The sequence below is a fragment of the Mustela nivalis genome, assembly GCF_964662115.1.
Source record: "Mustela nivalis genome assembly, chromosome: 20".
Classification (NCBI taxonomy): Eukaryota; Metazoa; Chordata; class Mammalia; order Carnivora; family Mustelidae; genus Mustela; species Mustela nivalis.
The window spans coordinates 40,177,935-40,202,419 of NC_139039.1; the positions used below are offsets into that span (position 1 = coordinate 40,177,935).

General features: G+C 58.5%; 1 protein-coding gene and 1 long non-coding RNA gene across 8 annotated transcripts in view; both read right to left on the reverse strand.

The window, feature by feature from the left end:
* ARHGEF10 (Rho guanine nucleotide exchange factor 10) overlaps window positions 1-24,485 on the reverse strand; it is an 83,952-nt gene that overhangs the window by 50,530 nt on the left and 8,937 nt on the right. For 6 of the 7 annotated variants that reach the window (XM_082715285.1, XM_082715281.1, XM_082715280.1 and 3 more), the window contains 6 exons: window positions 17,159-17,227; window positions 11,141-11,290; window positions 10,246-10,530; window positions 7,751-7,814; window positions 5,188-5,264; window positions 3,978-4,034 (listed from right to left, as the gene is read on the reverse strand). In XM_082715285.1, the coding sequence (XP_082571411.1) occupies window positions 3,978-4,034; window positions 5,188-5,264; window positions 7,751-7,814; window positions 10,246-10,530; window positions 11,141-11,290; window positions 17,159-17,227 (702 nt within the window). Of the gene's footprint in view, window positions 1-3,977; window positions 4,035-5,187; window positions 5,265-7,750; window positions 7,815-10,245; window positions 10,531-11,140; window positions 11,291-17,158; window positions 17,228-23,798; window positions 23,834-24,485 lie in introns of those variants that run through there. The other variant, XM_082715284.1, reaches the window with a different exon arrangement.
* Window positions 517-3,331, reverse strand: LOC309855224. Its single transcript, XR_014306680.1, has 2 exons — window positions 1,114-3,331; window positions 517-1,010 (listed from the first exon to the last, which is right to left on the reverse strand). It is a non-coding gene; the product is annotated as an uncharacterized lncRNA (long non-coding RNA).

The following is a 24,485-nucleotide window of genomic DNA, read 5'->3' on the forward strand; positions in this document are numbered from 1 at the left end:
GAGCACCATGGAGCAGGCCAGTCTGCGGGCCCCATCCACGCCATGGCAGCGCCTGCTCCCACGGAGGCAGCAGCACAAAGCGACCCACACATGGCCAGAGCCCTGTGCCCTCCCCCAGGTCAGCACAAAGCAGTCCCGGCCCACGGGCATCCACTGACCTCAGAGGTGCCCATCCAATGTAAGCGTACCTGCACCCCACCCCTGGGGGTCTTGCTTTTTGCTCAACCCTACTTTTAAGCGTGTGTGTTTGTAAATATATGTATATATATGTCATTTACTCATTTTTAACTGCAGCACAATGTCTGCTGTAAGAATTCACTGCCATATACGGACCCTTTCCCCCGGTGTGGGGCCACTGTGTTCCCCGCCTCTTCTGCTCTTTACAAATCGTGCCACAGACAAGCACCCTTACACACGTGTCCTTGACATGGGCAAGAATTTTTCCAGAAAACACACCTGCCAGGGAACCACCAGTTTGTATCACCATCTACACATTAGCTAGGTCTTACTGAAGTGGTTTTTGTTTTTTGTTTTTTTTCAAAATATTTGTGGCACCAAACATTTAATAAGCAAAGAGCAAAGGGCCACTGAGGGGACCAGGACCTTCTGTGATCCTAACAAGGGAGGGTGCTGGCTGACGTGGGACTTAAAGCACACACACCATACACGTCGGCGCCCTGCACGGCACTGTCCTCACAGGGACGCGGCTGGCTCTACCCGGAACGGCTGGCACCCTCACTAGGGAGACTACTGGTAGACCTCTGGCTGGCGTTTTGGTTTTGGGAGGCCCCAGGTCACTCCGTCTGGGTTGGGAAGGGCCTACCTGGACGCACAAATTACCCAAAAATAAATTTCAAGCTTGTTTTTGCAGAAACCAGTCTTTAATTCCCACCTCATTTGCAGCGTGCATTTAAATAAAATACCTGCCTGCACACTCCTTCAGAAAACACTGCAGTTCGATTTCTGAAGGGGCCCAAATGTTAAGTGTGTCTCTCCCTGGACGTAGGAATCTGGAGGGCAGGGACGAGTTGGCTGAACCTGCATCAGTGCTCAGCGTGTGACAGCGTCCCAACACAGGGCGGAATGAATAAAGTTCCACGGGTTTTAACTCACCGTTTAGCTGGATGTAGATTACAAGGACACGTGACTACAAGAACACGTCCTTTCTTAGCCTGAGGACGTTGCCTCCTATTAGGAGCTTTTAACACTGACTGAATCCTATCAAGTGCATTTTAAGCATGTCTTGAGATGAGGGTAAGGTTTATGTCCGTTCGTCTGGTCCTGTGGAAAAGATGGTCAAAGAACCTGCCAATGTTAAGGGATCCATAAACCCCCGAGACAAGTCTAAAGGGCTAAGGTGGGCTTTTGCTGGTCTGTTGGGACACTGCTGGGTTTTATTTCTTTACATTTTCATTAGGGTGTTCAGCATCGCCCCTTTGCGGGAAGGGGATTCTAAGCTCCTACTGAGACCCTCAGGAGTGACCTGCTCCTGTCCTCTACGGTCCACTGGGCCTGCGTGTAGAGCAGAGGAACTGCCTGTCACCTGATGGTGGAGCCCCTCTGGGACGAGGACCCGGGTCTCGGCGGGCTGTCTGGCCCATCAGTTAAGCAATTAATTCTAGATCGGGAGTCATTATGCATCAATGTTTTCTACGTCAGATGCAGGCCGAGTGTTTCACCTGAAGGATAGCACGTCGTTTCCAGACCCCGTTCATGATGCTCATGAGCTTCTGCTGGTCCACTTTCCTTCCCTCTCTGCCGCTCTCTGCCCAGGAACGCCCTTTCTTCCCAACACTACCGGAGGCTTGTCGACTTTCAGATTACTTTTACAGAACTCTTCTTTCATTATGCTGATAACTTTCCATTCTCTGTTTTCTGTTTATCACGTCTGCTGCTAGCATTTTTATTTAAAAAGATTTTATTTATTTATTTGCGAGAGAGAGCGATCACAAGCAGGCAGAGAGGCAGGCAGGGGGGTAGGGGGGAAGCAGGCTTCCCACTGAGCAGAGAGCCCGACGCGGGGCTCGATCCCAGGACCCTGAGATCATGACCTGAGCTGGAGGCAGAGGCTTAACCCACCGAGCCACCCAGGTGCCGCTACCATTTTTATTTTCTTCTATTTTCTCTGAGTTCCCTCTGCTATTCTTTTATATAAAACGGAGTTGGAAGCTGGCTCATTATTTTCCTCTCTTCTGTTATTAACAAATGCCACTGTGTCTATAATTCATTATTTTAAAGTATCCCATAAAAATTTATGTAATGTTTTCACTATTATTCAAGTCAAATATTCTTAATTTCCATCCTGTGTTCAGCCTTGTCTATGAGCTAGATATCAGTGTTATTTTTTAATATTCAAATATATCTTTTTATTGATTTTTTTTTAAATCAGAGAATGAGGCATGAACAGTAATTCTCTGGCATTCGCTCACAATTGCTCTGAGGAATGCTATATAATTTTTACAAATATTCCATGCGTTTGGGAAAAAAGAGCGTTCTGAAACAATCAGCTCCAGGGTTCTATACGGGATCTTTCCGTCGACAGTATACCACGCTCTTCTGCGGTTCACTTACTCTACATCCAGTATCCACGGACGGGGAGGAGCTTTCTTAAACTCTCCCGCTCCGATCACGTACGCAACTACGGCCGATTCCATCTCAGGCATGTTTTGCTTTATACGACTGGAGACAGTCTTGTTAGGGGCACACAAGTTTAGAACGGTTACGGTTCTCTCTTGGGAAGGGCTCTACGCCTAACATTTCACAGACGAACGTCCAGTAGATGAGAGTAATACTGGCTACGATATGTAGTTTGAATTGAACTTGTATTTCTTTTTCCATCCATTTACTTACAAATGTTTTGTGTCCGCATTCAGCTGTCATTAAAATCTGTGCCTAGAACTGTGAATTTATCCAACCCAAGATCTGGGTTTTTTCTTTTAGGGCCAACTGGACTCAATTTATCTTTACTATAAAGAGCAGAATCCTCGGACTAATTCTACCATCTTTTCTCATACTATTCGCCATCCTTTCTTATTTTACGTTTTCTTGCTTCTTACAGCCCAGACTCCGTTTTTCTCTACTGGGTTGGAAGTTAAATAACCCACTTCTATTCTCTTAGTGGTCACCCATAAATGCAGACCCAAACGATCACCGAAAAACATGCGCAATCATCATTCACACGCTGTTGCTGAGAAACGCACAGGCACAGACGGCAGAAGCGAGGGTCAGCCCCCCGCCTCCCCAGATGGCCGGTGCCTTGCCCAGGGCTTTAGCCCCACCCTGTGGCCACACTCAGGGATGGAACACCACCACGGGGCCGTCTTCCTCACTGCCTGCTCTCTGTTCTCTCGACAGCTCGTTAAGCTCAGCACCTTCTCCTTGGAATGCAACGTGAAATCGTTTTAGGCTCCAGCAGTCAGTCTCCCCAGTCTCTGTCTCGGTCTCCCCAGTCTCTGTCTGACATTGCCTTTGTTTTACTCTTTTACACACTCCTGTTCTGGAATTGGGGACTGAGCTGTGTGCGGGCCAGGGTACGGATTCAGGCTGGACCCGGCTTTGATTTTGTATTTCTGCAATCTGAGAACTTACGTCACTCTTTAATTCTGGAAAAGTATCAGGACGCCTTTCTTCTATTTTCTCATCTAAGTCACTCATCACGTATGTGCTGGTACTCACAGCTTCCACGTTTTTTTACATTTCCATTCCTATTTTTCACATCTTTAACTCTTTCTGCTCCTTTATGTTCATCAATCACCCTCATTAAAGGCCTATAATGGAAGCACACACACCTGTGCGCGCAGACCAATAATCCACGGCATGGCACCCAGGAGACGCTAGACAACATACAAAACACGACCATGAAACACACGTAAGCTGTGTGTCTACAGACTGTGTGCAGGCTGACGAGTGCTTTTTCACACCCAGAAGGGAACACTGATAACTGAACCCTCTAAAACTTGATCACAGACAATTCAAACCTGGTTCGGAGTCCGAATTCTCTCTTGGCACGTCATCATAAATGGCTTCTTCTGGATCTGGAATACAAAGAGGGACACGTGAAAACCTGACCCGACTCACCAAGTACAGTTTACACTGTTAGGACCGACCACGGTCTCCTACGATGCTGTAATTACTCTGAAAGTCAGTTGGTAAGGGCTAATTCGTGAGACCTACGGGAGCACGACCCCTGCTTTTGGGACAGGATGTTTTCTTGGGATGAAGGATGACACGCTACTTGACCCAGCTGGGACTCTGGCTGACAGGAAGTTTTGTGGGGAATCAAAAGTTATACCCAGATTCTTTTACTGTGGTACAGTTTAGCGCACCTGACCTGTGCGTTATTCTAACTAGCTGCCTCTGATGTAATAAAACGAGTAAAGGGAAAGTCAGACAAATTTTACTTTGGAAATAAATTCTCTAGAGAACTGGAAGATATTAATTTCATCCTGTAATGAACCCAATTTAGCAGCCCCTAGCAAAATCATCTACTTATGCTAAGTTCCTTGTTCGACAATGTCATAATTAAAACCAGAACAACACATCCTGGAAGATAATTTAATAATTAGGATAAAGTTAAGACAATTCTTCCTTGGAAGTTGATCATATAAAATAATGACACAGAAATTAGTAAGCCAGTGGAAAATAAAGAGATAATTAGAAAAACCATCTTTAGTTTTCTTTAAAAATTAAAAATCACATGTAGTTAAAAATAGCTGCGCTTCCTAAACCCCACGTGGACCAGAAGATCCGGTCTGCCATCGGCCGGTCGGCTGGCTTACCCGGCCCCCAGCCCCCATCCCCTTTTCAAAACGGTAGCACGAAGAAGCATCTTAGTGAGAATCCAGAAAAACCTATCTGGTTGATGTCCCGCGGTGACTTGCTGACTATGGGCCCGGGTCACAGCATTGGTCCCCAAACAGAGGACGGTCACGGCAAAACCCAGACACTGTGTGAGGAAGAAACCAACGAGGAACAACTGCTTGCAGGGATGGGGTGAGCAGAGGGGTTCCACGGCAGGGAGAGGAGGGCCGCGGAGAGCCGCGACAGCACCAGTCAGTACTTGGGGTCAATGAAGATGTTTCTAAAGCGTTCGACCTGAAGAGGCCACGGGATGATCAGCAGAACCCGACAGACACACACGGGGGCGGGGGAGGGGCCCGCCCGGCTCTTGGTGGCTTTGGTACCTACTCTCCATCCACGCGGTGTTGGCCGGGTCCGCAACCCACCGGGCGAGGGCACTGTCCTCCTTGTGCGCCCGGTCGTCGCTAAGAGAAAACAGACCACAAGATCACAACAGTGGACGCTTCCCGTCATGAGGCCACAGGCTGTCCCCTAAGGGTACCCCTGCTTCACAGTCCGTACCCCTTCTGTTTCCCCGGACAGCATCACGGGTGCTCTGAGCTGAGCCTCCTGAGTTCTGAGCTGCTGCCCGTGCATTTCACGGGGTGGCACGCCTGCCCACACCCACAGTCCAGACCTGTCAGCAGGACCCACGCTTGGGATTCCCACCGTGCTGTCCGGCTCCACTTTCTCAGGGCACCTTGTAAAACCAACACTTAGGAGTTAAGCCCTTAAAAAGCTAGCGAGCTCTCGTCCACTCTCATCTAATAAGTGACAGGTGCTGGTGACCTTGCTCTGTATCTGCTGCAGCAGGGGACCCCCTTCCCCCAGCTCACACCTCCTGGGCCTAGGACGTGTCAGGGATAGATCTGGTGACCCCACTGCCCTCGTGTGGGTGGCCCCAGCTGTGCCTTCCATCAAAGTCACCCTGGGATTCTCCGTCCCCCAAACCAGTCACTGGGAGGCTGGGGGGGCTCCCACGGACACATGCAGGAGGCTTCTGCACCTCACTAGCGGGTCCTAATTGGCACGTCCCCAGTTTAACACCCAGCTGCGGCTTCTCAACACCCCAGTAAGTGAAGCAAAAATGCACAGCACCGAAGACCGAAAGACGCTCAGGAGGCCAGCCGGAGACATCGCCCTGGCAGCCCAGGGCTGGGACCGCCGGCCCGGAGAGCCGTAAGCACACCTCGAATCAGCCAGACCCGACCACCATCAGAACATCCGTCATCCCCGCGGGCTAAACCGCGAAGCTCCTGGGAGAAAATGCGGGGAGACTGCCGCACGGCACGGCCTTGCCGGCCCTCACTGGGCAGGACGCCAAAAGCACAGGCAATTCGAAAGGGAAAAATATATGTTAGACTTTATCAAAATCGAAAACTTTTGTACAAAGGAAACTACCAAGAGAGTGAAAGGCAGCCCACAGAACAGGAGAAAACGTCACCAATCACGCGCCCAACAAGGGATTAACGCTGAGCAAATAAAGAACACCGGGAACTCAACAACCAAAACCCAGTTCGGAGGTAAGTAAAGGACGTGCCCGTGCCGGCATCTCCCCAAAGACGACACACAAATGGGCCGACGGCATGCGGGGGCCCGTGTCGCTGCTCATCAAGGAAATGCACATCAAAACCACCACGAGGACCATTTCCCACTCAGCGGTACGACTGCTCTTTAAAAATGGAAAATCAGCTCCTGATCTTACGGAGAAGGCGGGACCGTCCACGTGACCGGCGCGGTCCCTGACACAGACTCACCCGAGATCCGGCCGTTCCGCCCCCAGGCGCAGAGCTGGCGGGCCGGGCGCAGGCAGGCACTCCGGAGCTCGGCCCCGGTGCCCGCTTGAAGAGGAAAGCAGCCCTGACACCTCCCGCAACACGGGAGAGCCCCGCGAATGTGACCCCAAGGGAAGAGCCGACACGGGGACAACGGCCGTGAGTCCGGTTCCAGGGGCAGCTCAATCACGCAAGCTCGTAGCCCAGCCCGGAACGGACGCTCTCTGGGGCCGGGACGGGGACGGTAGGTTACCACCCAGCGGGCAGTTTCTGTCTGAGAGAGTAGTGACGCTTGTACAGCAGCGTGGACACACAAGAGGCCGCTGGCTTGGAGACTTAAAATGGCAGAATACTACGTTACGTAGATCCTAACACAATTTGAGGACAGACGATGCAATGTGCCAAAACCCACTGGACAGGACCCTCGAAAGAGGCGTGGTGCGTGGCTCCCCGAGCACGGCGGCCCAGCAACCGCACACGGGCACACCTACCACAGGCCAAGCACATCGCATGCTAAGCTTTGGTACACCTGGTCTTTATCTCTGAAAAACCCTTCGTCCAGCAGCAGGGGGGCACAGGATATACGAGGGAAGGCACAGAGCAGTCCGCGGTCCTGCCAGTGAGCCCGCACCGGGGTCCTGGAACCCAGGAGGAGCTCGCCGGGAAGCGGGGATTTCGCGGGGCGCCCCACGCACACGACAGCGTCTTTGAAGGCAAGCGGTATGAACGATCTGCAATCAGATCAGTTTGGAGGACTCCAGACCGAGGTGGGTCCCACGCGGGGAAAAGCCCCCCTCCCCCACAGGATGCTGCGACCCTCTTTGACCCTAAAGCACACGGACCCCCGAGGCGGGCTGCGGCTCCTGGTCGACCCGCCTGTGCCCCCATACGGCCTGTCTCCCCAAAACACAAGGGACAGCCTGTGGGGTCCTTGTATCCCGGCGAGCCCATCTTGGGGGCCCCGGGTGACACAGCGAGCGGTCCCGGACCTGGGAGGGAGGGTCTCGGGCTGCGGGCGCGCCTGGCCGGTGACCTCACAGCGCCAAGGGCGGGCAGGCCCGCCCCCCGTACGCTGCATTCCACATCTCAGGAAAGGGTCACGAACTCAGAGCACGTACGGAAGTTAGTCAAGGTACCTGCTTGCTGGATCCTCAGAACGTAAAGAAGTAAACTGGCTGTCGTCTGCTGCTTCCTGAGTTTCTGTGAGGAAAGGAAAAAACTCAGTGGGTTTAGGCTGAGGGTAAAATGCTCAGGAAGCGGATTTTTATCCTTAAGATGCTTTTATATTTTTTTCAGTGATAAGCTTATCTTACCGTAAAAATGATTAACTGACAGATTTCAAGGTTTTTCAGGTTTTAGATAAAATGTATTTAAAACAAGATTATAGTAAAAAGTGATACACGAAGGCCGTTGAAACAGCTGGAATTAGCCGTGCCCCAAAGAAACCGCGTTTGAGCGACAAAGAAACCGGTTTCCTCTCAGTGCTTAACTTCCACACGGGGGTTCACGACTGATCGATTCACGGCAGCCTCCAGAGGTCTCACGGGACGACGTCCCTTCGCTGGCATCTGACAACCCACCTTTCACGTCCTCACGCACGTGCTCACGCACACTCATGCACACACACAGGCACACTCACGCACACACACAGGCACACGCACACACGAGTCCGTCACACGTGTCTCGGCCGACGGCTGTTCTCCCACCCAAGAGGGTGATGAGCTCAGGACGAAAGGCCATGAGCTCAACTGAGGACGGGCGCTATCGGCCCCACGGGGACACCGTCCACAAAAAGCCTTTAAGAAAGAAGTGACGGTGCGCTGCTGTCCATGAAAGCGGGGCGCAGTGTACTTAGCGTGGAGACCTCGGCTATAAATGGTCCCTTGGTCCTGCTCATTACTAACAAATACCCTTCCTCGGTGGTGGGAACCCCCAGCGGTGCAGCCGGGGCCACACGGACACGGACTCGCCGTGTTCTCAAGGCCACCGAACGGTAGGCATCTGCCACGGACCACGGGTCAGGTCACAGGCAGAGTCTGGATCTGAACTCAACCCTGTGCCCCCTTCCAAACACTGCTCTTTCCACCACACCAGCTGCCCCGAAGAATGACCCCCAGGACCTCCCAAGAGACAAAGCTACTAGACAAAGTGTTGAAGAAAGGACATTAACTGGCAGCAACCACACTGCGCACCGGGATTGCTGCCCCAAGGCTGGGCCAAGGGCATCACCCCCCACCCCCAAACGCACACCACCCAAGCCTCGTCTCACTGCCCACCCAAAATGATGTGTTCTTCCCCTGTGCTCCCCGTTTCAAGAAAGGAGATGCACCCGGTTTGCTGTGTGCTCAGACACGAGACCTTGGATAGGAGAGGTCAGGAGGTCAGCACACTCGGAAGTTCTCTCTCTGGCCACACTAACTGCTCATTTCTTGCTGTTCTGGAAAGATCTGGAAGCTCTTGCCAAGAAGCAGAGCACTGTGAGTTTCTGGCCATTGGAGGACCACTAGAGAACAGAAGCAGAACCTCAGAGTCTTTTTTCAGAACAGGTTTGGGCAGCGGGAAGAGAAGGACTCTTCCTGTTTCTGAGGGTCCAGATGGGGCAGCTTCCGTGCTGGGGGGCCTGAGCCCTGGCACAGCCAGGAGGCACCCCCAGGTCCATGGGAGAACCACAGGGTGCAAAGAGTTAAGAGGCTGGCCAGCTCACGGCCGGCCGGCAGCGCAGGTCCAGGCCTCGGACCCCAGCCTCCCCCGAAGTGCAAGCTTTCCGATGACCCCAGCGGAGAGCCTGGTGCACCGGTTTGTCTTTGAAGGCTCAAGAGACGATCAGACCTGTCTTCCTGGCTCTGGGGACTTACCACAGTGTTTGTTACGATAGGATTTTATTAACAGCTCTAGGAGGACGGCACAAAAAGCAGCCAATGGTTTTTAAATATACTAAATTACTTAAAATAAATTAGTATTTAATTATTAAAAATAACCAAACAATCTGAAAATAAGCAAATTAACACAAGAACATATTCCTCAATCTTTTTTTGACTGCAATGCCTACTTCCTTATTTTCAGATTGTTCTTAGTCTTTGGGCTACAAGATACGGACAGCATTGTGGATCGTGGTGAATTTCCAAGATCACTGCCAATTACACCAGGAAAACATGGGGAAACATCAACCCCGAAAACCTTGTGCGTTTCCCAGTGTAAATTCGAGATTCTCTTTAAAGATGTTTTGTCTCCGTTGTGCATAACTGGGAAGGAAAGAAACCTCACGTAATCCAGGTTGTGCTTCTGGGTCTGGGGTGTCTCGTCCCTCAGAAGCCCGCTGCCTGTGTCCCCGTGGCGTGTCCGGGACACAGAGCACAGAGTTCAGGGAGAGGAGAACTCAGCGGGCTGCGTTCACGGGGTCCGCTTTGCACAGAACACAGCACACTCGCTGGGGGCACAGCGCTGGGCCCTCAGGAGCGCCTGGACACCTGTGCCCGCGGCAGGGGTGGCAGGTGCCTGTGGCCTCGGCAGGAGCACGGACGGCTCCGCCTTGGCCCGCTCTGGCATTTCTCGCTGAGCACCCAGCACCGCGGCTCCCAGGGACAAGGCTAGTTCCCGGCCCGCGGTGCGCAGAGAGGAGCAGGGGCGCTACCTTCCTCGTGCGGGGGCACGGCGCGGACGGCGACGGGGCTGGAGTAGGCGGGCAGGAGCAGCGGCAGGCTGCAGGGCACGGCGTAGCCGCAGGGCACGGGCACCGAGTACCCGCTGGGCACCGGCTGGCTCCCGGCGTCGTCCTCCGCGTCCGCGTCTGGGGGCAGGGGCTGCTCGTCCTGGAAGGGCGCGATGTCGATCACAGAGTAGGGGTTGACTCTCGCCGGGGCCTGGAGGGCGGCGGGTTCTGCCGGGGCGTCCGTGTCTGTCCCCACCCCAACCTCACCTCCTGGAGGCAAACACACAAGCATCAAGGTGGGGGCACCGCTGACCTGCCCTCCTGGGGCCCAGGCAACACCGGGCCGCCCAGGAGACGCCCACAGCTGGGGTGCTGAGGGGCGCCCCCGACTCTGGGGCATCGGAGGGGCGGGTGCCCACGGGGCCTGGCGGCTCCCAGCGCGGCCTCCACTGCGAGATGAGTGAGAGGCCGCTGAGCTCGGGCCAGTCCGCGACGTGCAGAGGGTGCTCTGAGGGACGGAGACACGGAGCCTCGCCCCAGCCCGTCCTCCCCGTCAGGGAGCCCAAGCGACAACGCCCCCTCGGAGACCCAAGCGGATTTCCCTCTCCCGACGGCGCTGACCCTGGAACCGCTCCACGTCCCCGCAGACGCGGCGCCGGGACCGCTTTCACCCGCCAACACCCCCAGCGCCCGCCCACACGGGGCAGGAGCAGAAATGAGGGACACCCGGCCGGAGCCGAACCCGTCTCTCAGGCTCAGGCCTCAGAAAGGTCACGACGGTCCCACTCCCGGACGCCCAAGGCCCCCGTGCCCGTCCCACTGGCCGTGGGGCAAGGGAGTCGCCGGGCCGCGCTGCCGGTGGCCGCAGGGGACCCACCTGAGCCGGAGGGGGCGTCTGCGCCCGCGTTCCCGGCCGGGGGGGCGTCCGCAGCCTGTCGGTCTGCTTCCGGAACCTCATCTCCGCTGTCGAAATCGAACTGCTCCCCCTCGTCGTCCTCGTCGGCGGACTCGCGCTTCGCGGCATTGTCTGCGGGGCGGAAGGACATGGTCAAGCCCGGAGGGAGGGAGAAGCGCTGTCAGCGACAGCGGACATCGGGGAGGCCAGGGCAGCAGGGCGAAGATGAAGGAGAGGGAAAATCCGGACACGGGGCGCCCACGACAGACATTCAACCTCCTCACGGAACGGACGTGGCTCCCACCCCACGGGTCCCCAGACCCCCCGGTTCTGCCCACGCGGCCACCTGCAAAGTACGTCACCACCCGGAGGCAGGGAACCTCGTGCTCCCTGCACATGTCAGGCCGCCCTCCGGCCCTCTGGCCACACGTTCCTGGCCGAGGATGTGCGGGGCAGGGAGGAGGGGGCTCAGCCTCAAGGATGTCACCAAGGGGGTCTCCGGTGGGCACTGGGACAGGCATCTGAGACTGGCCATCTCGGGACTTATCCACCGGGATGAGGCCTGGACCCCCATGCTTGGCTCACAAAGCGGGGGGCAGGTGGACAGATGCCCAGGCAGCCCGTGAGGGGTCACAGCGCCGCGGCTACGGAGCTGGGGTAGGGGACAGAGCAGGACGTGCAGGGCCAGCGTGGGAGGGAAGGGCCTCCTCCTCCTCTCTGCACCCCAACTCTGAGGCACGAAGTCAGAACACGGAATCCCCCGAACTGGACATCCTTAACCACCAGCGCACCACTCCCTCGGGGGCAAGACAGTCGGCCGGTGTCTGGTGCTCAGACAAATCACGAAATATCAGAAAAAATCAGTCGCTTTCCAGGGAGAAGCTCTGGGCCATTAAGGTCACATTCCTGCACACTCACGGGAGGGGCCCCTGCGGGACGGAGGGACCCCAGGCCCTAGAGGAATCTAGGGGGTTCCCTTATGAAGTAATGGGCACTAAGGGGAGGAAAACGTGACCCGCTGAGAGAGATGACCTGAAGGTCAGCACAAGCAGAAATCGCTCACCCAGCAAGCAAACCAGCGCGCCCAGCGTGACCGGGTTTTCTCTGGGCCGCCGCTCAGAGGGCCCGAGGCACAGAGAGCTCCGGCTCTGTGAGGCTGGGGAAGGATCTGCCGGGACAGGCCCCACTGCCCCAGGTCGGGTCCCTTCCAGATGGTTCCACCCCGACTTACCAGCCAAACGGCTGGTACACATGCCCGGCTGTTTCCCAAGGCGCCTACGGGGAACGCAGGGACCTGAACGTGGTTATTTAGAACTGAGGACACGTGAACAGGATCAGAGGCTGGGGGTGGTGCGTCTTCGGGCTGAGGTAACGGAGACATCAGGAACCTCGCCCTCCACACCCCTGTGCTGAAGCCGCAGGGCTCGCTTCCCTGCCCTGTCCCCGGGGCTGGGGTCCAAGTGGATTCCGGGATGGCCTGGGCCCTTACGGATGATGGGAAGGGGTCACCTCCCCAGTCGGTGGGGCGTGCGTGAGGCCAGGCCGGGCTGTCCCATCACAATGGTGGGTGGTCTACACCCCTCCCACCCTGCCCAGAGCCCCCCGAGCGCCCCTCGATCCCGGGTCAGGGCCTGGGTCAGCTACAGACAAGCAGCGTGGGTGCTGAGCAGGCTACGGAAACCAGCTTCCATGCCCCTGGGCCGCTGAAGGACGCAGGCACCTCGTAGCTCCTGAGGGGGGTGGGGGAGGCTGGGGGGGCGGGACAGTCCGTATCAGGGATTTAGGGTGGAGTCATTCCTAGGGAGGGAAGCTGAGGACGTGTGTCGAGGCAGGAGTCAGCCTAGAAACTCTTTCCAGCTGGGGCCTCACTGCCCAGACGGACCACTGACGGTCCAAAAGAAAAAGTGGCTTTAAATACCGGGTGTGTATTTTGTCCCTGAATCTTTGGAACCAGCAACACACTCTAAGGGGTCTTTCAGAGGAAACACTTTCCGAGTAAAGGAGAGCTCAGGCTGGCCCCTGCGAGGGGGCAGGCGGGAGGGACCTCTCGGCCAGAACGCCACGCCCACGCCACGTCCACGGCACGCCCACGGCACGTCCACGGCACACACGGGGCCCGCCCGGCATGCTGGGACCTCACTTTCATTGGCTAAAAGCAAGACAGTGGCAAACGCTGACATGGAATCAAGGAAAGTCTTCAGAAAAATATGTCTTTAAAACACGGAATTCCGATGAGAGTGTGCACTGGTGACCCTGTGGACGGTAGCTTGCCAATATTCACCCGAGCCTTCTAATTCTGTAAATCCTCCATCTCAGAAATTCTACCATGAAATGTCTGCCTTGAGGAAATGATCAGAGGTCATCGGAATACGTACCTGCATGTCTTACAACAGAAGACAGAGTCTCCAAATCACGACACATTTACACAGTGCGTTACTACTGAAACAATTAACGTTATTTTGTTGAAGTTTATTCAGTAATTTGGAAAGAGGCTCCTGACACACTAATAGTGTTTGTAATTGGCCCTTTCATACTCAATAGAAAATAACAAAGATTGGCGAGGACTGGAGAACCGGAACCCCGGTGCGCCGCTGGAGGGGACGGGAACTGGAGCAGGCGGTGTGTACACCATCCGGGCCAAACATGGAGCTGCCCCACGGCCCAGGACCTACTTCCAGGTGGGGATTCACGTGGAAGCGTTAAAAACAGGCAATTAAGCAGGTGCTTGTACGCCCATGCAAATGTGCGACCACCTACGTGACCTTGCAAACACTGCTATTAAAAAACCCTTGGGGCGCTTGGGTGGCTCATTGGGTTGAGCCTCTGCCTTTGGTCATGATCTCAGGGTCCTGGGATTGAGCCCCGCGTCGGGCTTTCTGCTCGGCAGGGAGCCCGCTTCCCTTCCTCTCTCTCTGCCTGCCTCTCTGCCTACTTGGGATCTCTGTCTGTCAAATAAATACATAAAATCTTAAAAAAAAAAAAAAGCCTTATGACCTCTGACCGCACGGGCCTGAACCGCGGGCTCCCCCATGCAGGGAGAAAGGATCCCTGTTTCATGTGCTCAGGGAGGAAAGTGAGTGGCAAACAGCTTTTCTTATGACCGACCCACACTGACAGGTCACTGTCCCCCACAGTCCGCTGCTCCTGTCAGGGGCCGTGCCTGATGGCGTTGGACAATGACTCGTGTCCGCCATGGCAGGGTCACATGCAGGAGTCTCACTGCCCTAAACCCTCTGTGTTGCACCTGCTCCTCTCCCCCACCACCCCTGCTGCCTCCCCACCGCCGGGCAGACGGCTTCACAAGATGCTGGGGGATGTGTCCCCAAAGCCAAAGCCCGTGGGTCACCCGCATCTGTCCCCGCCCGTCACTGGGCTGTTCCTCACTGCCGCATCTGGCATCAGAGACATTACACACTCCTGGCTTCCTCCCACCTATCCGGCTGCTACTTTCCGCCGTTTCCTCTCGAGAACTGATTTGTGTCTCCCAAAACCAAATGCTGAAGGCCAAAGCCCCAGTACTTCGAACACGACTCATGCAGAGGTCCGAGGTCCCTACGGCGGGCCCTGGTGCCACAGGACTAGGGTCGTCATAAGGAGAAGGGACCGCGACACAGCCACACACAGAAGGACGACACAGGAGGATACAGGGAGAGAACGGAGGGAGGCTCTGGGGAACCTGCCTTGCCCACCCTGGACCCTGGGCCTCCTGCCTCCAGGCTCTAAGAGACGACATCCGTGGTCCTGTCCGCAGGAAGTGGCATGGCTGCCCAGGCAGGCTCCTCCTTGATGGACCCCTCCTTCTGCCCCCACGAGTGCTCCCGAGTAACCGACATGCTCCCCATGGGAGGCCAGGCCTGCCCACAGCCTTGGTCTTCATCGGCACAAAACCCACCGTCCACGCCAGACCTCCTGCTGGAGCTCTGGAGTCACATGCAAGGAGCTCTGCTTGGACTCCGGGAGCCCCTCCGGCTCAGCCACTCCTCGGTCCCTCCCCATCCCTGCACACCCTCCCTGGGGTGAGAGGTCCACAGCAGGAACCTCTGGATCCCCCCAGGCCCCGGGCCACTGCAGGGCCATGAACCAACCCACGGAGGAGTCCCTTTGCTTTGGACTCTCCTCTTCCCGACTCCGGCAACATTCCTGATGTGTCCCAGGGCACCACCCAGGGTCCTGCCCACAGCTCTCCAGGCAGAGGAGCCGGGCCCCGACTCAGACCCCGTGCCAGGCTGGCCCTCTGGTCAACACCCTGACAAGACAACAACCTTGTCAGCAAGCACAGCACCAGGGGTACAGTCTGACCCGCGACCGCCCTCCTCCCACAACTGAGCCCCCCGCCTCAGTCCAGCAGCAAACTGCACCGCTGGGGCCAGCGCACTTCCAAGGAAACGAGAGTTCACACTGGATCTCTCAGGTCTTCAAGGTCTTAGCGTCTTCCCAAACTGCAACAAAGGCTCAGTCACTACAGGCTACAATGTTACATTTCCCACCGGGACTTAGAGTCCTTCCAACCCCAGGCCGGCCACCCTCTGCTCCTGTAATGCACCGGTCTACGCAGCTGACACAGAGCCTGGGCTCAGGATGGGCTGGCTCGGGTCGCTCACCCCTCCGGGGAACGGGGGCTCCAGGGCTCGGGGACACACAGATGCCCCTCCTAGGTCGTCCCCTCCTCGAGCAGATAGCCCTCAAGGGCTGCTGAAAACCCAGACAGGCCTGAAAGCCATGCCATGGAGGAACTACGACATTGAGTGGAAAAAATAAGAGAATATTCATTTTTAAGCTCAGATAAAGGCGACACATTTTGTCCCTGGGGCCAGTAAGACCACATCTATTATAACACAAAAAAAGCTTGATCCAAGATAAGATGTTCTTCTCATTTCGAAAGAAGGCTGTTTGTGCTCTATTTCTTACTATCATTAGAAAAAAAAAAGGGCTTTGCAAAGCAGCAGGCTCAAACAGCTCCCCCAACAAGGGGCCATTCACGGCCACCGTCCTTGTCGGCCTCCTCCTGGCTCCGGACATCCCTGGGGTGGCGGCTGCGTGTGCACAGCGGTGTCCCCAGAACAATGCCACCATCACAGGCCACCGCCCCTCCACCCTTCGCACACAGCTTCTGTTCTCTGTGTCCTGTTGGAGCCCAACCCGTCATCAGCAGGTGCCTGCCACCCGGCTGTGGGTGAGGCCCCGTTCCTCTGGCACGGGGACACGGAGGGGTCCTCCTTCCCTACCATGGTGGGGGGTGGGGTTGCTATGAGTTCTGGGAAGGCATCAGGAGACCACGATGCCTCCTACCAAGAGGCAAGACCATAAACTCAAGGCCCCGAGTGCCACAGCCAGCACAGGAGAAGGGACAGCCAGGCTCTGGCTCCACATGGGTTCCTCCCAGACTCTGGCTCACTGCCCTTCGGGTCCTACAACCTCCCGGCATGCTGGGGACATGCACATCTGTCCGGGCACAGGTCAAGGGAAGTCCCGGGGACGGGAGCCCCAAGCAGACCGCGCCCTGCGAGCTGGGAGGGACAGCACCAGACCCTCCGCTGCCATGCTGTGGTCTCTGTGGTCTGGCCACGGCCCAGGACGGGGCCCCTCCCTCGCCAACCTCACATACAGAGCAGCCAGACAGAAGAGGTCCCTGCTCTCCCTGAGCGAGCCGAGCGCAAAAGGAGGCAGACCTGGAAACCGTCCTGCTGCTGCACTAGCGGACGCCTGGGGTGGCGAGAGCCTACCTGTGGTCCCTCAGTTAGGAGGTCCGCCTGTCCTCATCCCCACGTGGGTCTGCAATGGGTCGGGAGGAGTTGGACCTCACAGGACTCCGGGCAGGCGCTTGCCCTGAGGGGGTGCCCAGGGCCCACAGGAGGCTCAGACACGGCACCCCAAGGTAAGGGAGGAGCACTGGGCAGGCAGGGGGCTCAGAGTTGCACCTCCTCGGGACGTGTGGCCAGACCCTCCCCTTCTCCCCAAGGGCCCGCAACGTCGGAAGGGGCCCTGCAAGACGACGGTTACCTTCAGGAGCAGGGGCGGGTGGCTCAGGCTGGTCCATGGCGCAGCTGGGAAACGTCAGTCCTTGGACCCCTGCGGGAGTAAAGACACCACGGTCACCACAGGTGAAGGGCTGACGTCAGCCCCAGTCACGTTGCTCACTGAGGGGCCACTCCCGAAGGACGGCCACTCGCCCCCGAAATCACGCCTGTGAGCGTGCAGAGTCCCCGGGGGCCTGATCTCCCCAGGGTCACGGCCAGGAGTTCCCTCCACACCGGGCTTGCTGGCGGACCCCTCCCAGCCCGGCACGAGGGTCGGGAGAAAGGAGCCCAGGGCAGACGGCTGCCCCTTCTCTTCCTTCAGCTTTGGCTTCGAGTCAACAACTCGCTGCCCAGGATCACGGACCAGGCTGACCATCCCCTAAGCCTTCAGTGGTTAAGCTCTGGGGTCTAGGCCAGGTCTCTGCACACACAGCTTTATTCTTTTTCTTCTTCTTTGCACTTGGTTTCCCGATGTGCTTTCGAAAGAGAACAAAGTCTGAGAATATGAAACCAGCCACACTGTGAGGATGTCCGTGCCCGGCTCCCGAGGGGCATCCTGTTGCCCGCTCCCTGGTTCGCAGGGACTACAGCACCGGACACCTGCCCGGCTCCTACGGCCAATGCCCGGGCTCTCAGGCGGCCAGGATGGCACCAAGGCGAGTGCGGCGGTGACGACGCCCCAGCCCACACCTGCCCGCAGCGGGGCAAGCTGTGGGTCCCTTGCCAACACAGCTGCGGTGCCCACCATGCCGGCTCTCAGCCTGGGCAGCACAAGGGAAGCTGGTGAGGGCCCCGATGGGGGCATGGCCCACCCTGCCCGCACGGCCGCCCCTCTGCGCTGTGCTTCAGGCTTGTCCGCCAGCTTCGTCCCGTCTCTCCTCCAGGACACGGGCTCCCGTGCCAGTTCCAAGTGAAGGAACGGAGGTGTGGAGGGCTCCTGGGAACCGACCCCGGGGAGACCCAGGAACACGGACGTCCATGCTGGGTCTGCACCCCTGTCCTCCTACAGGCCACCGGGAGCACAGGGACAGCAGCAGGGGTGGCCTCGGCTGCTGCAGGGGTGAAACATCTGAACACAGGGGGTTGGGACAGGGCCCGGCACGCGGGGGCACTGGGCAGGTGGCAGCGGGCACTGGTCGAGTCACACTGCGGTCCGTCCTCTGCCCCACCATGCCCACCCCCGGCCCTCTCCAAGGATTTGATACAACATATATCCCTCGGGGGCCCACAGAGCCCACGGCAGAGTTCACCCTCCTGGCCAGAAACCATCGCTCGGTTCCCAAAGCAGAGACGCACGCAGACTGTGGCAGTTACGGGAAGAAATAATGCAGGTGGGAGCGCATCTCCCTGAGAAGCGGTGGCCTCGGGCTGCGGTGACCTGGTCCACAGCGACAGGGACAGAGGCACGGCGACCCTGACACGGAACTCCACACCCACCACCCCACGTCAGCCAGCAAATAGTCAACCAACGTCCGCTGCATTCTAGGCACCGAGCGTGATGTCCGCAGGGGTCACGGCCTGTGATGCAGCATGGACGCCGGACGGACATCTCTCCTGGGCAGCGGGTGGCGGGAGGGACAGGGCGCATGTCTGCAGGGATCACGCGGCCCTCGGAGCTGCATGGAGGGGAGTGCCTTCTCCTGCCACGTCATCTCCCAAGGAAGTGAGTCCCAAAGTCTCCCAGGCTTCTGCGTCCTACAGGTGAGCTTGCAAAGGGAAGAGGACCCAGCCAGCAGCGACACGTTGCACTGCACACGAGCACGTCCCAGATGCCAGGGTTCCCACTGATGCTGGTCCCACAAGAAAATGCCGGGCCGGTCCTCACCCTGGATCCGGCCCCGCCCGGCCGGTGCGCCTAGACGCCACAGGCACCGCGGGGAACAGGAAAGACGCGACATATCCGCAGGAAGAGGGGACAATGGACTCCACAGTCGCGAGAGGAAGTGAGGAAGAAGGGAAACGTATTTTTAGCCGCCCGAGAGGTGAGGACCGGGTGTGCAGCTACTCAGCGCTGTCGCCACAGACGGGGTGTGGGCACCCGGCATTTTCAGAGCTGCGTGGAGAAGAGCCCCAAACAACAGCACCCCGGGCAGCCGGAGGGGTCCTCGGGCTTTCGGGCAACTCACAGCTTTCTCGTGGGTCTGAGCTCAGCACAGGTGCCGCTGGTGCGCGAGGCCAGCGGGGGGGCACCGCCACTGAAGACATCCTTCCGGTCGGGGACAAAGGGTGGCGCTTCTGCCCCAGGCTCTTCAGCAGGAGCTGGGACACACCAGCAGCCACGGCCATGTGGCTCCTCCTGTCTGAACACTGGTCACTCGTCCTCAACACTTTTCTTTCAAACCGCAGAGCACAAATCTCACTAACACCTGCTGTCCCTGAAACACCTGAGAACAGAGGCCAGCGGAGCGCCCCGTTCCCCACTGGACACGGACAAGACAGGACAGACGCTGCTGGGGTTCGCTGCTCCAACGGCCACCTGCGCCAATGTGCCCAGCTCGCGGGGCCCCTGCGGGTGCGTGACCTGCTCCAGCTGCGGCGCGGGGACTGGTAGCCAGCCTCTGGTGCCATGATCGGTGTTCTGGACACCGGCGAGAGCCCAGCGGCTCACAGCACGCTCTGTGACACCGCTGTCCCCACAGCAGCGTCCGTGGGAAGCCACATTCCTGAGAAGAACCCACAAACACACGCTTCTGCCCCTGGATTCCCGAGGCCAGCGTGGACTTAACCCCGACGGCCTGCTTGGCACCCGGGAGGCGTCCTGCCCCTCTAGGCCCTTGAGGCCACACCGAAAACCCTGCTTCCCCTGCAGTCACGCAGGGGCCAAAGCCGCATCTCTGAGCCGTCTCCCGGTGGCACTTGGCACGTGGCACCCTCCCTGGGGACCCTCAGCGCTTACAGATGGTGTTCTGGGGACCGAGCTGGACCGCAGCCGGCTCTGTCCAAGACTGACCTCGGCCAGAGCACAGAGCCTCGCCGACACAACGCGGTCCTCCGACAGACGGCAGCAGGACATAATTCCAGTCTGGGCTGTGCGACTGCGGTCACTTTCCAATTTAAGCATCTTAATGAAAGACTGCATTGTGCACCCAGATCGCGGTTTTAAACAAAAAGATGACGTGTTCGGTCAGAGCAGGAGCCCAGAGGTTGAGCCCCGTGGGACCATTTCACAGGACTTGTCTGCAGGTGGTGTGGCTCTGCGTCACAAGATGGTCTCTGAGGCCGGGGCAGCCCCCAGATACCCCACGTCACTGTGCCTGCTTTTTCCCACATTGCAGAAATGCTCCCGAACCTTGGCTCCCACGGCATTTCTTGGCGTCTCATACCCTGTGTGGGACGGGCACGTGAGCGGCAGGACGCCGAGGCTCAGGAGACAGACGCTTCTCACAGCCTGTGACCACAGCAGCGCTCGGCATTCGGGGTTCTGAGGACAGCGGGACGCTCCCAACCAGGGTCCCTTCCACAGAGAAGCAGCAGAGAGAACACGCGGCAGGGGACAGGGGGCCTGGGCTCTGGGGACACCCAGCTCCCCAGACCTCCCACAGCTGGACAGGGCTCTGCAGCTCCTGCCTCTGTGTCCTCAGCCATGCAACCCACCTACGGGGGTCCAGCTACAGGGCTGCCGGGGGTGGGGGGGACTGTGTCCCTGAGGCTGGAGCAGGGCCCCCGAGGGAACAGGCTCACTCACCGCCCCCGAGGGAACAGCCTCTTGTGCACTGTGGGCACCAGCGGTGGGGCGGGGTGGGGGGGGCTCCCTTACATCCACTTCACCCGTCTCCCCAGTCTGGGTCACCGAGAGATGGGCTGCAGGTGGCTGAGCCTGTGCCCAGCCCAGACCCACCAGAGCCCACCACCATCGCCAGAGCAAGGACCCACCTTGGCCTGTCCGAGTCACAGAGCGCCCAGCGTCCCAACCAAAGGGGCTGGCTCGGAGCACCGGCGTGGAAACTGCCTGGACAAGGAGCCTCGGGTCCTCCTGCCTAAGAGGAGAGGACCCCAAGGACAGAACCCGGGGACGAGGGGACAGGGAGCTGGGCGCTGAGCAGTGTGCGCCAGGAAACCCCAAGGGCCCGCGGCAGGTGCCCTCCCTCTGGGACTGCCTGTGGACGGACGTCACATCCGTAAGGCTCTGCGCCCACAGAGCCCGGGGAGGGGCGAGGATGAGCACACAAGGTCTCACGGCGCACGTCTTGCCGGAATGGCACCCGCTAAGTTTAAACTCCACGGCAGACCAAACGCGCCAACCTCCCGCGCAGAAAGACAGACAGAAACCTCCTGCACAGAAAAACACAGAAAACAACCGTGTTCACAGTTACGGTGACGCACAAGGGAAAGGGAAAGACGGAGAAGCTTCTCACGCGCTTGCAGGGAGCTCAGCTGGCCGGGACTCCTGGGCTTTACCAGGGAGGCTGCGGCGAGGGTTAGGGTTAGGTGAGGGTTGGGGTTGGGGTTAGGGTCAGGGTGAGGGTCAGGACAGCTACACGGGGCTGTCCGGTGTCCGCCTCTTTCCGACTGTAAGCGACGCGCTCGTGTCAGACGGACGCCAACCCCAGGTCTCTTCCCTTCCTTTATTCACTGGCCCCAGAAGACAGAAAACTAAAAGAGAAGCAAATTTATTCTGTGTCAACGGTATTAGAAAACCTATGGCCGCCAGCAGCTAAGTGGCTCTTTCCCAAACAGCCCAGGGCCCAGAGTACGAAGGTGAGGCCCCTGAGGTCGCATCCTCCACCCGAGGCTGGGCCGGGGCACCCTGTCTGCTGTGCTCAGCTCTCCACCTCCCTCAAAGCCTTGGCCCCTGGGTTGCCTGTGCCCTGCACGCCCCTCCCCCGCACACTCCGACCTGAGGACACAGAATCCTGGGGTGTCCTGGGATGGAAGAGAGTGACCGAGTGGTGACCGGTGGCTGGAGGGGCAAGCAGGGACAGCCCAGGCGGGACAGTGGTCTGACTGAAAGTCGCAAGAGAAGGAGCCTCGGCTCTCCAGAGAGAGAAGCCTCCCTGTCCGCTGCTCTGCTCTGCAGCCCTCGCCAGCCCAGAGTCAGGACAGCTCAGGGGCGCAGTCCCTCCCCCTCCCTGGCGCCTACCCCAAGGGCCGGCTGGGGCTCGGGATGGGGCCACTGCACGAGGCCTCTCCAGACGGGGGCTCCATGTCCGGGCTGCGGGCGGGCGGCTGCAGAATGCACATGACCTTCGCGGGATGCCCCCAAGCTCTGACGGAAGGACTAACCCCTGAGCCATACCCTGTGCGTTTCTGGGGCTGAAACAGCACCTAGTTGTGGACTTAGGGCTGCTAAGGAGGCACAAAAGCCAGAGGTGGTTCACTTGAAACCTGAAGGAGGGAGGAGCAGGGAGGAAGGGGCAGGGAGGAGAAGGGGGGAGGGGAAGAGGGAAGGGAGGGGAGGCAGGAAGGGGAGAGGCGGGGCAGGGAGGGGAAGGGGGCCGGGGGAGGGGCCGGAGGCAGCTGCAGGCGCTCCTGGCTTGGTCCTCCTGTGGGCAGCTAGAGACTCGGGTGGGGAGGCCCCAGGACCCTGCGGACCAGTCCTCCCATGCTGTCCCTCCTGTCCTCACCTCTGCTTGGGGCATACTGCCTCCTCCCCCTCCTCCTCACCCCTCCTGGCCTCTTCTTCCGTCTCTTAAGTACCCAAACTACAGAACTGGGATGTGGGGTGGGCGGGGGCTGTCCCCGGGGCTGGGGTCCGCAAGGGCTCTGCCAGGATCCGCACCCTCTGGGGAGGGGGGACCAGACGAGACGCACAGACGGCAAGTGCTTCGCGACCACACAGCACATCCCCGGGAAAGCTCCTGAGACGCCCGCCCACACGGGGACCGCAGCAACAGGGCTCAGCCAGGTCAGAACCACCCCGAGTTTTTTCCAAACCTCCCAATCACCTGGACAAAATTCCAACTGCTTCAAGTGACCACAGCTTACTGGGGCGTAAGTTAACTCTGTCTTTAACAGATAATGTTGCCCAGAAACGTTTTCATTAAGTGTCACAAAACAAAACAACAGAACGTTCCTCCTGGAGGGAAGAAAGCCTCCCCTTGCCTCGGAGCAAGTGAAGCCGCCCACCGGTCCCTGCCCCCAGGCAGCCTGCCAGCAAGCGCCCTGATCTCTGACTAGTGCTGGGGCTGGTCCCCTTCCGCAGCCTGCTCGGGCCACCCTGTCACTCCCCAGAGCCGCGGGGCCCCATCCAAAGATGGGGACGGAACACCCCAGGAAAGGGTCAGCTCAGGACGCGCCCCCCAGTGAGATCGCTAGTCCCTCCCCGAAGACCAGGCGCACAGAGATCTCCTGCAGGACGTCAATTCCAGGTCAAGGACACCAGGCCTCAGCATGGAAGTCTCTGGGGAGGCTCCGGGCCGGAGTCCATGCCCCTGGTTGCCCGCGGTGGGCGAGGTGGGAGGGGGCTCCACCTGGGGAGGGGCCGCCCTGTGCTCGCGTCCCCACAGCGAGGGGCCGTGTACAGGAAGTGTACTGAGGGGCTCCCACAGAGAAGGGGCACCGTGCCGAAGTGCTCCTGCATCAGTCAGACCCAGAATAAGCACCGTCACCCCAGAGCACAGTGAGCCGCTCCTCAAACACCAAGGGCCAGCAGTTCTGCCGGCGGTGGGGAGGCCCAGCCCTACCTGCTTCCTCCGCGCAAGACGCGACTCCCAACCCCGCCCCGGGGGTGCTGGGGCTGCCGCCCACACCCAACGGCCGCTGGGGCCACACGGTGGACCCCAGGAAGAAGAAGAGCAGAGTGTCCAGAGGGCACAGTCACTGTGCCCACGCAGCAGGCCTGTGGCGGGGACGCAGACATAGAGCCAGCTAAGGCTCCATGAGGCGAGAAGGTGCCCAGAGCAGGGAAGAAAGGAGGGCTTCCCGGAGGAAGACTGAGAGGAGGAAGGCCCCAGGGCGGGAGGAGAGGCGGCTCACCGGCCATGGGGACCTGCAGGCCCCACCAGGGCAGGGCCTCATCCTGGGCTCAGAGGGGACCCACAGAGGCGTCTGATCAGGCGACTGATGAGGCTGGAGCACCGGGAGGATGGCCAATCAGACGGAGGCAACACTCGGGAGGCCGCGGGGCAGGAGCGGAGGCTCAGGACCATGAAGATGCTGACAACTGGGAGACTCGGGACTCGGTGACCAGCAGCCTCCAGAGCGGTGGGCATCTTCTCCTGGAGCCCCACCGAGTCTCCGGGTAGAGTCCGCATGACAGATGTCCAGACGGAAAATAAGGAACATTGGCCTTCAATGGTACATTAGACAAGGCGGACTTAACACAGAACAATTCACTCCCAAAGCAGAATATACATTTTTCTCAAGTGCAC